This window comes from Brachionichthys hirsutus, chromosome 15 (assembly GCF_040956055.1).
Source record: "Brachionichthys hirsutus isolate HB-005 chromosome 15, CSIRO-AGI_Bhir_v1, whole genome shotgun sequence".
In the NCBI taxonomy this organism is placed as follows: Eukaryota; Metazoa; Chordata; class Actinopteri; order Lophiiformes; family Brachionichthyidae; genus Brachionichthys; species Brachionichthys hirsutus.
In genome coordinates this window covers 10085903-10102101 of record NC_090911.1, presented here as the reverse complement: position 1 = coordinate 10102101, position 16199 = coordinate 10085903, and the positions used below count along the sequence as shown (strand labels likewise).

The 16199-nt window shown below is 47.3% G+C and overlaps 1 protein-coding gene across 1 annotated transcript; it reads left to right on the top strand.

Moving 5' to 3' along the window:
* The first annotated feature begins 12514 nt into the window (after positions 1–12514).
* LOC137904723 (C-C motif chemokine 4-like) lies at positions 12515–13501 on the top strand. Its single transcript, XM_068748925.1, has 3 exons — positions 12515–12710; positions 12839–12953; positions 13243–13501. The coding sequence occupies exons 1-3, from the start codon at positions 12644–12646 to the stop codon at positions 13499–13501; spliced, it is 441 nt and encodes a 146-aa protein (XP_068605026.1). The 5' UTR covers positions 12515–12643.
* Positions 13502–16199: the final 2698 nt, after the last annotated feature.

Sequence of the window (16199 nt, the reverse complement as noted above, 5' to 3'; positions counted from 1 at the left end):
GTGCCGCCTTTGCATTTCCCACTATAGATGCAGTCAGAGGAAGGATTTTCCTGGAATAACGTGACTAAGGAGCGGCGTGGGTGGAGAGTATGTAAACTAGACAAACACAAGGATGGGAAGAGGAGCATTCTTTGAGCTAAGTGTGAGGTCAGAGCGGGGGAAAACAGGTAAAAGAGAAAGGATGGTAAAAAAAAAAAAACATTCAGGGACACAATTCAGGGAACGGGCAAACGGTGCTCATGCAAAAATGCACAATGCGCAATCACTGCATGACAGGTTATTCAAAACTGTGTGTATTAGTAGTGACAGATGACCCCACTCAAGTGGAACAAGACCCGTGTATAAAAACACACACACACACCACACACGTGCAGCAAACCCCAGATGCTGCATGCCGGTGCATTTACCTAAACCAACAGACGTTTCCTCCAGCTTCCAGTTGGTTTCATCATTCATGCTCATTTCAATGAATATTTCATCTCCCTCACATGCATTGTCTCCTGCTGTTGGAGCGCGCCTCCTTCCAGCTCCTGCTCCTCCGTCTATCCTCAGGAGCCATTTGTTCTGCGTGAAACTCCTCTGGGCTGTGACATACATTCAGGGGGATGTAGGTACAAGTTCCGTACCTTTAAGTCAACCCAGGACAAGGGTTCCCATCAGAACCATGAAGTGTGTGTGTGGAGCTTCCTCTTTGTGTGTGTGGACCTCACAGGGGAGGAACAGGAGATCCAACAGGAGCTTTGAGGACTGACTGATCACATGCTCCATCACTGACACTCTGACGCTTCAGCTCTGACTCGAACTTGCAGTAAAGTATGACTTGTTCCTTTCTCCATTGGGTGAAACTTCCTCCATCAGACTAGCAGCCGGGACTTTAGGAAGTAAATGGCTCATCGGCTCATTTCAGGCCGAGCATCAATGTTAACCCAATAAAGCCGAGCGAGGCTCCGCGGCGGCGCGCAGTGACAGACAGAGACCGCGGGGACGCAAACCGCAGCAGAGGAAGCATTTATCAGTGTCTTATAATAAAGATGGCAATAATTAAGAGGGATATTGACACCGTTCCGGAGACATTTCTCTAAGTTAGACCACTTTAATGTGAGACAAATAGTTTGGCGACGCAGAAAATGGCATCAGTCCTCTCTGCGCAGAGCGCGCCAAGGTTGCCATCTCACACGCATTTAATGTCAGTGCGCCAGAAAAAGTAAATAAACATGTTTTTCTTTTTGTAAATGCATGATTCATGGAGCTCTTAGCGGGAGTCTCCGCTCCTCTTCCCCAGCGAACGGAGGCGCGCGGAGCCGCGGAGCGCAGGCTCCTTATCCGCCAACACGGCGCGCAAGGAGTAATCTCTAAAGATCCCGCACTCCGCTCCAGGTTGACACGGCCGGGGACACCCACCTTCATTCTCCGGGTAGTTCCGCAAGGCTCGGCACGGCGACGACGCGTGGAAAAGAAGCAGGGAGGACAGGAGGAAAGAGGATGGATAGATCCACGGGGCGCGTGGTGGTGGTGGTGCCATTATCGGGCTGCGCTGCGCCCTCGCTGCATCCCTGTCGGCGGTGTCGAGGCGATGACCGCAGCGCTGCGATTGAGAGGAGAGAGAGAGAGGAGAGAGAGAGGGAGGAGAGTGAGAGAGGAGGAGACGTTGGGTCGGGAAGGAGGGTCCACAGCTCAGCCAGGTCCTGTCAATCAGAACGCCTGGTTCTGGGAGACGTTTGGAGACGTCTCCCAGAAAGTCTCCAAACGAACAGGTGGTGTCAGTTTAGTCTTAAAAGGCTTGATGTGAAGTGACTCACGGGAAACCAACATCTGGAAGACGGCCGGCAGGTTTGAGGGGAGACTATAGTTAATGTTAGAATGAAGAGACAGCGTCTCACAGTGACGCGTCACGCGTCTTCATCCGCCGCAAGTGTCACATAGCGCGCACACACGCACGACGCACTCAGGGTCGAGGGCTCCCAGCACATGATAGAAATATGATTATAGCGCAGAGAAGACGAGTCTCAGTCATCGTTTAAAAGAGCAGTTCAATTAAACAGCAACTTAAATAGGCTGAAATAGAAGAGAAATCCAGGAGAATTATGAAAAACAAAGTACAAGAAACTCTCCCCGACCCCCCTTAATTTAGATTGCAGATACATTCCGTAATAAACCACAATGAATTGAGATTATTATAGTCCCTTTAGATTATTCCATTTTCCACAGGAGAGCAGAAGAGATCTGAGACGTATTTGTGAACATTTCAATATGTGCTTTCAGAATCTATTTCAGCGTTGTGCATGTCGAGTGTAATTCTACCCAGAGGCTGCGTCACTGTGATTCACAACAAGACAATATTTGCTGTCTTCATATTTGCCTCAGATGCAGCAAACTGACCTGAATCCAGCCTTTAAAGTGTGATCACCAGCAACGATCAGAAGGTGTGTCCTTGTCTTTTCTGCACACCTTCTTTGTTCTATAATGAAACCCCACCTCCAATGGCCCCCAGATTTGTAATATAACCTCAACCCGCCCCGGTGCATAGGGCAGCTAGACCCCCCCCCCCCCCCCCCCCCCCATATACTTTGATGAGCAGTCTGAGCACGTGGAGCTGACTCCATTAGTGTCAGCTCAGGCAATGCGTAGCTCTGTCTTTGCCTCGTTGTTGATGTGTTTTCCTGCGGGTGACGTTTGCGTGTGCTTCACCGTGAACGAATCACGTGCTCAGCCTTGTCATGTGACACGAGCGAGGAGGAACATCGCCCCGCATGCATGGCGAAACCGCGGGGCCGTGTTCCATCGCTTAGCTGCACGCGTGTGTCTTTTGCGAGTCTCGTATTTGTGTCAAACCCATTCAGTCATTGCTAATTTTTTTATTCACTGTGGTGTTTTGAATCTGAATTGGTTTAAAGTCATTTAATTTCCCGTCGATCTTTGCCGTAAATTCCCGGGAGCGCTTGTCGGAACATTTAAAAGGAATCCCAGCGGTCACCTGACGCCGATGGAACCGTTCCACGGCAAATGTAATGCAACAGCATCAGTGATTGATGGCAGGATCACGACCACAATTATATTTACCACAAGCAATGTCCTTCTATCACGCTTCTGTCCAAAATGAGGCCCCTGAAAGGGCCGTAAAACTGTCAAAGGTACGCTGATTTATCCACAGATTCTGCTTCTGCCCCGCTCGTGCCTCGCCATGGAAGTGTGTGACGGCTTTATGTTTTATTTCTTGCGTGTGTGTGTGTGTGTGTGTGTGTTTGCAAATGCATCTGCCTCCTCAGATTGGTTAAGGAGCCAATAATGATGATGATGATTTGCTCCCTGCGATGCCTTCACTAGGATGACCTAATTTCCTCATCGGGGATGGGAAGAAGGAAGAAATATGCTAGGGTTGGTTGTTTTTTTTCTACTTCCACTCCTTCCTCCCCTTTCCTCTCTTCTCCTCCCTTCCTTTTCTTCTTCTGCCATGATTCAGCATCCATCCGTCCATCTGGTGACAAAAGGCCGCTGTCGTGCATTCCATCAGTGACGGCGTGACCCGGCATCTTAAACCCTCGTTACTTCCCCTCCCTGCATCCTGACGGCCTCGCCGGGGGATGAATCCCACAGATATGATGATGTTCAAGGCTGCACACACACGCACACACACACACACAACGCACACCGTGACGGGCCATTTAGTGACATTCACTCCATTCAAACAATCTATTTCCCTCCTTTTCACATGGATTTCTTTCATTCCTTTCCACCTCCTCCTTTCGGACCTCCGGATCCTCACCCTTCACCCTGCTTAGCCAGGAGAGGTCAGCTGCTGACTTAATTCATTTGGGTCAGCTAGAGGAGCCCCCCACCCCATCCCGCCCTGATCCACAGTTTCCATCAAAGAATATAGAGATGAGACCTGAAATAAGTGTGCATTGCGTCCATGTGTCGGCGGCGGCGCTCGCCTGTTTGACGGGGGGCAGATGTGATGACAGGGTCGTCTGCCTGGTCAGGAATCCCCCCCCCCCCCCAACGCCGCCGCTCTCTCTGCACACACACACACCCTTAACCCTATTCAGAGCCACTCACTCATGCAGGTAATGTTTCTATTGTGACAGCCCCAAGGCTTTATGGGTAACAGCTTGGTGCTGGCATTTGAACTGAGGCATTAGTGTGAAAATGAGCACGCGGGCAAGTGTGTGTTCGGCTGCGAGTGTGTGTGGCTCATCCGCTGTGGAAGCATACCCGTCTAGAAATGAAAGCATTAAGAGCACAACTTCTCTGCTCCGGAACGGTGGTGGAAGCACACACACACACACACATGCACACACACACACACACACACACACACACCCACACACCCACACGCACATCCACACACCCACACACACACACCTCATTCCACTCTGACTTTCCTGCTGCCTCCGACTCAGTTAAGCAGCCAGAGTGATTCGTCATGTCACAGACCTGGTGCTGCCACGCAACAAAAGGGGAAAGGAGTGTGGGAAAGGGCTGATGTACAAAGCCCACCCTGCCCCCAGATGTCCTCGTGTCTTAGGCATGGGGAGACGGACCGCCCCTCCAGCATCCCCAGGAATACCAGAGCTGCTGAACGTTTGCTACATTTTGGACGTCCAAGAATAAGAACAACGTTTTTTGGGACCAATAGACGTAAAAACTCTGAGAGAGGATGCTTGCGCTGTTCTACACGTCCGTAACATCTTCTCATGTTTAACGTTACTTTGGTTAAACTGCTGACTTGAAGCAATTTGAATGTTGTCCAACTTGCAGCAGGACTCAGAGGAGGGACATCTACCGTAAGGACGAGAGCAGCCGGTATCTCAGCCGGCGTCTCAGCCGGCGTCTCAGCCCAAACAGAGGAACGATTTAGCAATCAATGAGAAATGACCTTGGCTGCCTGTATCACATTCCTGCCTAGCTGACCTATTAGCCAATGATGAGAAAGCAAACAGATTCACAGCGGGAGGGGGGGCAGCAATCCGAGCAGCAGCACAATCCATTTGTACATCTATTTTTCCACTGAAAAGTAAAATGCCTTGAATGTAATGAAGACAAACACGCGCAGCCAAATAACAGGAGCGTCACACGTATTGTGAGATAAAAGGTGTTAAAGCAGAAGGATGGAGCGACGTCCGGGACGATGGATGCAGGCAGCATGATGAATCGGAGCTTGCACACACACTGACAGCGTGTTGGCAGAGAGAGGAGGAAGCGATGGCCGGCTCGGAGCTCAATCATGTCCCGCCTGCTCAGGATTGATACGCTGGCTGGGATTGGGGGGAATATGATTAAGGATTCAGGCTGCACCGTTTTCCATCTCACGGAGCTGCATGTCGACGGGTCTCCAAGTCTGCTGGGAGAGACACCTGATGGGAAATTCTATCCGATAGCAAAACAACGGCTGAATTCCATTTAGTGTAGCTCCAGTTCCAGCATTCTAAACTGTGCACCTTTGTCTTCTCTAAAATAAGACAAAGGTGCTTTTATTGTGACGAATCAATATGTCGGGTGTGGAAAAAGCAACTCCGTCTCATAGAAATGAACCAAAACTGTGTCGAAACGGTTCCGTATGCGATTCGTTTATTTAATGTTTCAATTCAATAAAGCTAAATTCACTCATTAAAGTCATTTCCGTGGCGTGTCGGACTTTATGGAGGTGAAAATGAATGTTTTATGACATTAGATCAGTGCGATGGTTCACCATTTCCACTATCTGGATGCCCACAGTGAAACAGATGAATGATCATTGGATAATAAGGGATGAGAAAGGTTGGATCCAAGCTGCGTTTAGAGATCCGAGATTCCCCGAGTGTCTCCAGAGTCGACTGTGACAATCAGTCCAGTGGGACGAGTGGAAAATCATTTGACTTTAAGACGGGTCAAAAGCAGCTCAATTTCAGGCAGGTGTGAACATTTTGTCTCATTTTTATTTTTACAAGTTCGATTGAAATTTGATCCCCAAATATTTCCTTCACTGTAAATAAGCATCCGTCACACACACACACACACACACACACACACACACACCTGTGCACTAACACCATTATGCACACAGAGCAGATACACGAGGCGGTGTGATTTGTCACCCGTCTCTCTTGGACAGCGCTAATGGACAGACACTCTTTATGTGCTAAACAAATTAGTTCCATTACTAGGAGACAGACAGCGAGGGTGAGGGAGACAGATAGAGGAGGAGAGAGGGTGCAGAGAGAGAGAGAGAGAGAGAGGTATATAGGAAGTAAACATTAACATGAAGGACAGGGAGGAGATTAATGGTAAACAATCAGCGGGAGGGGATTCACACAGTTCTATACGTGTGAGCCGGGCGGGGCTCCACGAGCAAGCGCTTCAGGCCCTTCTGAGACGGAGTAAATGTGCATCACCGCCCGTCCATCACTCGCTCATTAGCCATTCACTTACTTACACACACATACACACAGACATGGAGGCTGGTACACCCAAAACGTGCACTTAACACCAGACTGGATGCCAGTGAGACGCATTTATCTCCATGCTGCTGCGTGGAAACGGCCGCTGAGTGCAGCTGCAGGCGCGAGCGTGCACGCAGGAGCGAATGGGATCCACCGGGTTGCAGGTCCAAGCGGTTCCCTGTCAAATGGTTGGTTCGTAATCCGGTTGATAGACAGACCGCCTCCTCCTTTCCGTCTTCCTCTGTCTGATCATCCCTCCTTCCTGCTGCACGCGTTCCCGTGTTTCCTTCACCCTCCTCTTGTCCGCCGCTGCTTTTCAATCCTTTTTTTCAGGTCATGTTTGCCCTCCTTTTTTGCCTCTCTAATCCTCCCTCCCTCCTGATTATACAGTCACATCATTCTGTCTGCGCCTTGATCACATTACCTGTCGTAAAGCTTCTCATAGCCACAGCACCTCCGCCATCTGGAAGTGTGTGTGTGTGTGTGTGTGCGTGTGTGAAAGCCTGCCCTGTGTGGTCAGATGAAATGGAATCGCAGGCACCGAGACGTTCCCCTGAGTGATGGTGGTTTCAGAACATTGTCCTCTGATGTCTGTCTGAGTTGACATGCTGCATCAATATGTCGCCTAGCAACATCGAGTATAGACGATCCGTCATAGATGAAATCGAGGAGGTGTTAATACTAGTAGCGACGATCTATTATGAATGAATTCACGTTCCCACCGCGGCTGCTGAGAGGCCTTCGTGAAACAAAAATCTGTCACAACTTTGGAATGAACCTTGAAAAAAAAAAGATATTTCAAAGAGTTGGCGACAAAAAAAAGCAGGTCTTCAAAGCACGTCCCTGAACTGAAACGCAGCGGGAGGTTGTCGTTTGTGTGAGACGGGCGGCCATGTCATACGAGTGTCGCCCGTTTGCACGACGACTGTAGGGCGTCGTCAAATGATTCGACTTTGGAGATGGTTAAAAGTGTGCTTGTACCTCTTAGATCGAGGCCACCGCACCCCGATCAGACAAACTTAAGGCTTGAAAGCTGAGCAGCTGCTTGCTATCTCTTGCATAATGACGTGTCACTCAACAATCAATACCTCTCACACACCTCGGGAGGAATCTCGCCAATCATGAAGCATCAGATCAAACCGATACACTTGAATGGCTATAGAGGCCAGATTGACTCACGGTGAGCAGATCAATGTCTTTGTGTGTGTGTGTGTGTGTGTGTGTGTGTTTGCCACCAGCTGCTCATTTAAAATATATGAATATTTAAATGCCGGTGGGACGATCAGAGGCTAGACCTGTAGGCCCCCGGACAGGCCCAGCGCATCCAGGGACTCGCCTGGTAATAGAGGCCCCCCGATGGAGCTCTCCCGCTGGGCTCGAGAGGCCTGTGTTTCCAAACATGGGCCTCTCTCCACCCAGAGGTCAGGAACTTAGACTAATCTGGGTCAAACAGGGGGGACCCTGTTACAACACACACGCTCACACACACACACACACACATGTTTAGGCAGTAAGGCTTTGATATGACCCTGATTAACCCCACTGAGGAGCAAATGCTGGGTTGTCATGGGAGGAAAGACGGCTGACGCGGGGGGGCAGAAAGACAAAAAACAAAACGCTGCCATGGCGGCGATGAAAAGAGCAATCGCGGGACGTGTGCCTTCCTGCTCAAATCCTGAAGCGAGAGATGTGAAGCGGCCGGACGATGAAAGCAGACGAGTGCAGCGAGATGAAGAGCGAGGGGAGAACCTCACTGCAGGTGAGTCATGGATGCGCTTTGTGATCTGAAAGGAACGCGTTGCTCTTTGATCCTCCAGCCTCCTCGGGAGCCCATCAAAGAGAGACGCACAAAGAACACAGACAGCGACGCACGTCCAGCGCACGATACCAAGCCAAATGTCTGTCGCCCTGACAAAGCGGTGCGGGAAGGGGAGCGGAAGCCGGTCAAGGTCGACCGACACTGTTGCAGAATAATGCCAGCTGCAGCCAGGGGGGGTTGCACTGCTTGTATTTCTGACACTCTATAGTAGACTTTTGGGATACATTTGGATGACTCTCCCAGAGTCTGACATTCACCCACTGCAGGGGAAGTGCGCCATCTAGTGGGCCCCCCCGGTGTGGGTGTTCACAAATCAACCTGAAAAAAACAAGCAGATTCCACTGATTTGTATTTAAGACCAGCGGGGATTCACGGGATGCTGCGCCATGAGGTTGTTGCTATGGAGACAACACTGGGAATAATTTCTGAGAAACCTTTTTTGCTATTTTACCATTTATAGGAGTGCATTTTATTACATTGTTCTTTTTTCCCCACTGTATGTAATGTGATAGCAGCGACAGCGACAAATAAAGATGTGCAGCACCCAGAATGTATCAATGATCTCTGAAATAGATTACCCTGACAGGCAGCAACGTGTTGCTAAGGCCCATCCAAATCAAGCAGAGCCGCTGCCTGAAGCCTCTGTTGATGGAGATAAATAACGCCACGCTGATTTGATCCTTGTCATCAGAATTTGATAATAGAAGTGATTTGCATTAATAGACTTTTCTACGTGATGAAAGAGGAAAGGGAACTACAAGCTGAAGATGAGACGTGATGCATCATCAGTTAGCTGCTGATTTAATGTTGAATGCTTGCGTTGTGTTTCTGCAGGCCGCCGCCAGCGACATGAAAGAGCGTCGCTTCAGATCATTGAGGACAAGGAGGAAAGCCCAATCAGTCGGAACGCATTCCGCGACGCAAGAAACTCGACACAGCACAACACATGAAAGAAGACAAAAACACACAATTTGGCCAAACCGGATGAGAGAAGTGGACAATTTGTTGTCTGTAACAGCGCCGGCCTAAAAGTCGAGATGGGCTGCCGAGGCGGTGAAAACCCACTTTGTCTGAAATGATCATTTTTGGGGCGAGCCGTGGCGTTACGCGTCTCCCAGCCGTGAAGAAGCGCAGGCCCAGAGAGACGCTGCAATTAAAGTGCTTATTGATTAGACGCTACTCGCTGCCGCCCGCTGGACCGTGAGCTGGAGGCGCCGGGCGGCTCAGCCACACTCACTATGCTAATGGCTACGGCAACACAGCCGGCCGGGTTGGAGTCGATTATTGACGCTTTCCCTAAATGGACGGTTGATCCACAATTGAAGCTGCATGTGGACGGGTCAGCAGCTTAGAGATTGACACCCAGGGGGGGGGGGGGGGGGGCAGGAGGTCAGTGTCATTTCAACCCCAACGGTCCCAGAATGAATCGGGAAGGACTTGGTTAATTGAAATATTAATTGGAAAGCAAATGACATTTCTCAACTCTCAAGTGGGATTCCTGTTCATCCCCAGATATCGAACTGAAATACAGGAGATCCATCTGTGGCGGCCCCCGGGGGGGGACGAGTCGGGGGGCCCCCGATTGTTAAGGTTCAACATCTCGCAGGCCTCATTTAGGCCTTTTTATGTTTCCATGCGGTGTGTGTTCTGGTGTGTGTGTGTGTATGTGTGTGTGTGTGTGTGCTGAGATGAAATGAAAGTAGCAAATAATAAAAAACAACAACAAAAGGCCTGAGGTGAAATAAAAGAGCAAGACCGAAGAGGCGAACTCGCCTTACCTTTGCAGCTGAAGCCGAGAATAACAACGCTTGATGCTTGATGGACCTCTGGTGGGTTCTGGCGCCGGGGCCGAGCAGCACAACACGCAATCACTCTGTGAAAGGTCGGCGTATCGATCCCCGTGCGTGGCTCCGCTGCTACATATCAAGAGCCGCTCTGCTCATCCCAACACTCCTGCAGCCCCAAGGATGACCCGACGTCCTCTGCTCTTTCCAGGGGTCCACCTCCAGACGGCTGCCCGGCGGAGACGCAGCTCTTTGTTACCGCGTGTCTGGCCTTTGGAGAAGTTTTCTGGCGGCTGAACTTATCGGGACGCGCATGCAGACAGAAAGGAGATGGAGGGGACTGAATCGGGCTTGTCTGATCTGTCCGAAAAAAGACGAGCGTAGCTTTATCTTCAAAAATGAAGATAAAATGAAACCTTGATCAGTGTGGGTTCTTTATTTAACAGAGAGCAGATACAGAACTCTGATGAGATGCTGATTGACCTCACAATGTCCCACTCACGTACCTTCATCTTCATCCTCATCCTCATCCTTATCCTCAGCCGGGCACAGTCTCTCTCTCTCTCTCCATGCATCCATGTCTAAATTTGTTCTTATCCACGCCTTCATGTCCACGATGAAGGACTCCCCGTCGGTTTTTCTCATTCCCATTCACGTTCGATATCCAGATGAGAATATGAGTCGGGATCGATTGTAATTTCCTGCAATGCAGCGTTCCACTTTCTGGCTTTGTGTCAGGAGAGCCATTCCTCACCGCCGTGCTGCCGGAGGACCGACAGCCCAGGCTGCTGCTGGGACACAAACGAATGAATATGAGGGGAAGGAATAATCCGGCATTTCTCTGACAAACAAGTTGCCACGGGGACGAAAATGATGAGTGCGTGCGTGTGTTTGCATGATTGCCAAACGCATCGTTGGAGGAAGGTCACCACATGTGTCCTTCTTAAATGTGTGTTTGCATGCCTGTGTGGGTCTGTGTGTGTGTGTGTCTTTTGTGCATACACAAAAGGGAAGGACACAGCGGCCAGTTTTGCACGGATTTGAATGGCTGGACACTTTGGACGACGGTTGTTTGTGTGCATTGGGATTTGCAGTTGTTGACCGATGGAGCCAAGGGCATGATGCTAACATTTGTTTTCCTTTCTGACAGCTGGTAGACGGCCAATCAGGAGCAGGTATAACGACACATGGCGCGGACACGTGTCTCCGGTTTCTCCTGATTTGCACCTGTGCTGCTGCTATTGTCCTCTTCTGTCCCTATGTCTCCCTTTTGTTCGCTTGCTTTCCGTCTCTCTTTAAATCCCTCCGTCTCTTTCGTTGTATTAAGACTGAACTTGAGATTCATTTACCAACAGTTTGCCTGCATGATGGATCATTCTGAATTAGCTCCCGGGGACAAACCCCCTGAGATTTCTTCCGGATACATTTGTGCATCTTTCTTCTAAAACTGCTTTTTAAACTTTTGCATTATTCAGCCCGTTCTCTCTAGAGATAAACTGCAGGCGGGGAGATATTTATCCAGATGCAAATTGTGAAACGCATTTACATTTCCGCAAGCAAATCTTTGGCATGTACTTTATTGTCATTCTAATTATTCATTTGGTCCGCATATATCATATCACGAGTTAAATTATCATCCCCATTAATACACCATAAAGCCGATGGTGAAATTATGCAAATTGTTTGAACCCACAGTGTCTGATTATGGTTATCAGCTCACACCAGATCAAATCTACATTCCACGGATTTCAGTGTTTATTTGCAAATGTGCAGGAGCAGGTTGCGTTGTCTGGAAATAGTACATTTAATAGTTCCTTATTAAATGTTGACAATTCTCTTCATTTCATCTCAAAAGCCTAACAACACATGCTATGAGTAATCCGAGTGCAGCTCCTCAGCTGCAGTAATGACCACAGCTCCCCCGTGAATCATTACATCCTAGCGTTCTCCACGTGTTCCTCCCGTTCCCTAACATTAGTTCCCTTATATGGGCTGTGGGTGGGGCTCTGCTCACCTAGATACCAGCTCAGGTCAGTTTCTGAAGCGCATCAGGAGGATAATCCTAATCCATGGGTTGGCAATGGCACGGAAAATCTGTCGCTGGCCCCATCTACCAATCTACCTGCTGGACTGCTACACCTACAACCTGCCGATGACATCATACTGGTCATACTGGTCATACTGGTCATACTGCCACAGCCGTGGCTTTCAGCGTGGAAAGGAAATGTCGAGCACACGACACGTCATAGATGTGTGTGTGTGTGTGTGTGTGTGTGACGCTGCAGTTGCACCAGACCTGTGTGGTGGGCAGGACCGTGATGAATGCTGCTAGCCACCACAAAGATGTACTCAATCTTTCCAACCCCCCCACCTTGCAGCCGCACTGCCTATTCTCCATGGTGGGTTAGGGTTTGACGGGGGTGAGAGGAAGAGGGGCTCTCTTTTATAACAGTCGGATTCAAACCTTTAGCAGTCAGACAGACAGAAAACTTCTCGCTCCTGCTGTGAGCCACGACTTGTCTCAGCGCTCCGATCGCCACTGATGAAAGCAGCCAATCATAATCTCTCAGTCACTCAGGTGGTTTAAGGTTCACAATATTAAAGGACCAAGTCAGGGTTTAATGAAGATGAGATTCATCCTGGTGCTCGCCACTCTTTTATGCTTCATCAGATGGATGGCCCATGCAAGTGAGTATCGTAGAATCGCCACTACTACTACTACTACTACTACTACTACTAAGGTTTTGTTGGAGTGTTTGGTAGGGTAAATGTAAAATGAAGAATGCTCCAATGTTAATTGTTGTAATCTTGTTTAGGTTCCAGACCAGCAGTAAACTGTTGCGTTGGAATGTCCACCACCAAAGTAAAACAGAGACTTATTGTGAATTACACCATTCAGTCTGAAGGCGTCTGTACAACCAGAGCTGTCAGGTAAGTGGCCATGCAGTTTCACATCGTACAGAACCCAATCGTACTGCAATGTAGAGCAAATATCCAGAAATACTCTCACATCAAATATATTTTTGAAGCACAAATATAAGTTTTTTTTTTTGTAAAAACAAGAGATCCAGCCACTTAAAATGCCACATTTCCATAAGCTTTGTTATTTTCAAACCACATTATCTTCTTCTTCAGATTCCACCTAACCAAAAAAAAAAAATGTGGACATGGATGAGAATATAAAAATGTCACAACAGAATTTCAATCCGATCCTTTGCAGGTTCCTCACAAAACGGGGGAAGACGCTTTGCTCAGACCCGGCCTTGCAGTGGGTGAGAGAAGCCATGCTGAAGGTGGACAAGGAGCGAGACATGAAAGCATCCCAAGAGAGAGTACGAAATGAAGAAGGGATGACGAGCAACAGCACGACACCAGCGTACACCACGGCAAAGAAGACGCTGCAGAGGGGAGGCAGGAAAAGATGGAGGCAGAGGAAGACGTTACGCGGGAGGAAGAGGCTGAGAGGACGCATCAACTGAAAGACAAGCAGGCGCTTCTGTATCACTTTCATTGATGATGATGAAACATATTAAACTTTGTATTGATCAAGAATTTCTCAAATAGAGCAAAAAATATATTAAGGTTGTCAATAAAATCTATTCTTGAACAGAACAGAATCATTTCAATCAATAGAAGTTGCTGCAGGATGCAAGGAGATCTGAGGGCATGCTGGACAGATGAAGTCAGGGCGTGCTCTCGACTCGGTCTTGCATGTAGATGTGCAGGAACGAGAGTTTACCACCACATGAGTGTGCACTGCAGACGTGTGTGTGGTTAACCAGTTATAGGAAAGTGTGAAAGTGAGAAGTTTAGTTCGTCAACCCCCCCCTTTTTTTTTGTCCACCTACATTGTACATACTGTGTGTCTTTATAATTTATTGTTATTTTGCATCAATGGAGTAATTTATTTTTGATGTCAATGAAATATGTACGAAGGACTTTCAACGGAAACAAGACCGCAAGGGCCTTTTTTGAAACGCTCCTCTTAGACAGGGTGTTTTTTAATGTACTTTTACCGGTCTAATATTCTATCTAATAAATATATTCTTCATCATCATCATCGTCCCATCTGTGAATATGAGTTCAAATCAATCATTTGTGGTTGAAGATGGTGGGAAACGCTGCTCAAGACAGAGCTGCCTAAAATTTCAAGCACCAGTTACAGAAACAATGTAATAATGTGCTTGCATTGAGGAGGCTGCATAACAGAATGGCACAGTAAATACCCCACAGTGACTCTAAACATCACAGCACAAGCCTAAACGCCCTTTATGATAGATCCATAGATGTATGTCACACATGGAGGACATTAATACCAGCAGTTACACTTCATGAAGTTAAAATCTACTTTAACATTCATGTGTTCAACAATTCAGTCATACAAGTACAGCAATGGTGAATCACGAAAGTCGGTGGGGGGTGGGTGAGTGGGGGGGGGGACTCCATCGCATTCAAGATAATTTTTCCCCTCAAAGTTCCCCATCTGTAGTTCTCTTACGCAGAGCTGCACTTTCTCTCCCACTCACACGAAGCAAACCACAGTTTCTTTCGTTTGTTGGTTTCAGCAAACGGTGGAAACGCGTTGGCTGAAATGTCAAATCACATTACAGGCCTTGCCATATCAAGATCTTTACTGTTACAATCAGTAGAAATGAGCATTACGTTCCGTCAGAAATGCCACGTTGTAACCATTTCTCTGGAGGAGAGTCACCGCCCGGCCCTCACGGTGTGTTCTGTTTGTCCTCACACTGAATAAGTGGCCTCGGGCTTTCTTTGACAAAGGAGATGGCTTCCAGCAGTGGCTTTGTTCTTAATGAATGCTTCTTTGTTCCTTCCTGCTTTTGGTTAGTGTCTGCTATTGTTAATAACACCTTATCATGACTCAACTGTTGACATGTGACCTAAAGACATGTCAATGTGTTTGGGACCTCTGGGGAGATTAATTAGCAGAAACTCCCCACTAGTCAGAATTGAAGAAACTGCTTTACAGGTTAGCAGTAGGAGAAAATGCCCTTTCTTAGTTGACACCATTTTTCTGACTTTATAATTTGGCTTTTAATCACTATTTTTTAAACAGGTATTTTTTTTTTTGTCTTGAATTCAGGACTATTTAACATAATTAATATGCAATAAAGAAACTTGTTTTACAATTAATATTGATTCAACGGAAATAAGACCAGATCAAGTTGTATTTCCGGAATGCGTAAATCGCCACGTGAACAATTATTCTCGCTAATTATGTCACGTGATTGGGTCGCGGGTCAGAGGCAGGATTATGTACTTGGACGGACAACGTGGAAGTAACCTCGTTCCTCGTGTGGTCCAAGTGGAAGACGGTAATTGGTCTTTATTTCTTGCTTATGTTAGAATTAGCCTTTACCTCCGTTCCCTCTAAGGTGCGCGCGTGTGTAACCGGTTACGCGTGCACAATTGCGAACTGCTGATGCGGTCTTGGCGCAGCGAAAATCTCCGCAGCGCACAAAAACGAAACAGATTTGGTTGTATACTGTATTTTGGAGGCGGAGGAGTTCCACATGAATGAATGAATGAATGAATGAATTTTGTTTTCGAACATGTATAAAAATATGTAAGTATTTGTAGATACAAAGGAAAGAAATACTGATAAAAAAAACAAAAGACATAACAAAATGCAGCACATAGTTCAAAAAAGGAGTAGGAAGAAGTGGAATACTTATTTAAAAAAATGTCTACCATATTATTCAGTTTATAGCAAAATATTCAACATAAATACTTGCATCAATAAACCATAAAATACTATCATATTGTAGCGATCCTTGAGCTCGCTACAATATATAAATAACAAAATATATACTCATCATCCACAGTTGACGCCTTTCCTTTTCTGTATACTTGTTTAGAAAAACAAATGTTGTACCTCCTTTGCTTGTTAATTTTATGTTTTGTTTGTTGAGTTTATCTCTTGTTTTTAATGTTTTTTTATACTCTTGTGCATTGTGAGGTTTGCTTTCGAATATAAAGTGCGTTCAACATAAAATGTATTGTTATGACTCACATTTGTTCGATGGTCTGCTCAGGGAGTTTGGGTGTTTGCTCAGACACACGAAGAATTAGGAGGAACATTGGTGCAGTTTATTTTTAACAGATCAGTTGCGCCATCTAGTGGACATTCTGAATGAGGAATCCGGATAGGAGGAG

What these genes read in the sequence shown, in the direction of transcription:
- LOC137904723 (XM_068748925.1), top strand. Translation starts at nt 12,644, where the DNA reads ATGAAGATGAGATTCATCCTGGTGCTCGCCACTCTTTTATGCTTCATC. An exon ending in CAGATGGATGGCCCATGCAA is followed by an intron (nt 12,711 to 12,838) that starts GTGAGTATCGTA and finishes AATCTTGTTTAG; the next exon opens with GTTCCAGACCAGCAGTAAAC. An exon ending in TGTACAACCAGAGCTGTCAG is followed by an intron (nt 12,954 to 13,242) that starts GTAAGTGGCCAT and finishes GATCCTTTGCAG; the next exon opens with GTTCCTCACAAAACGGGGGA.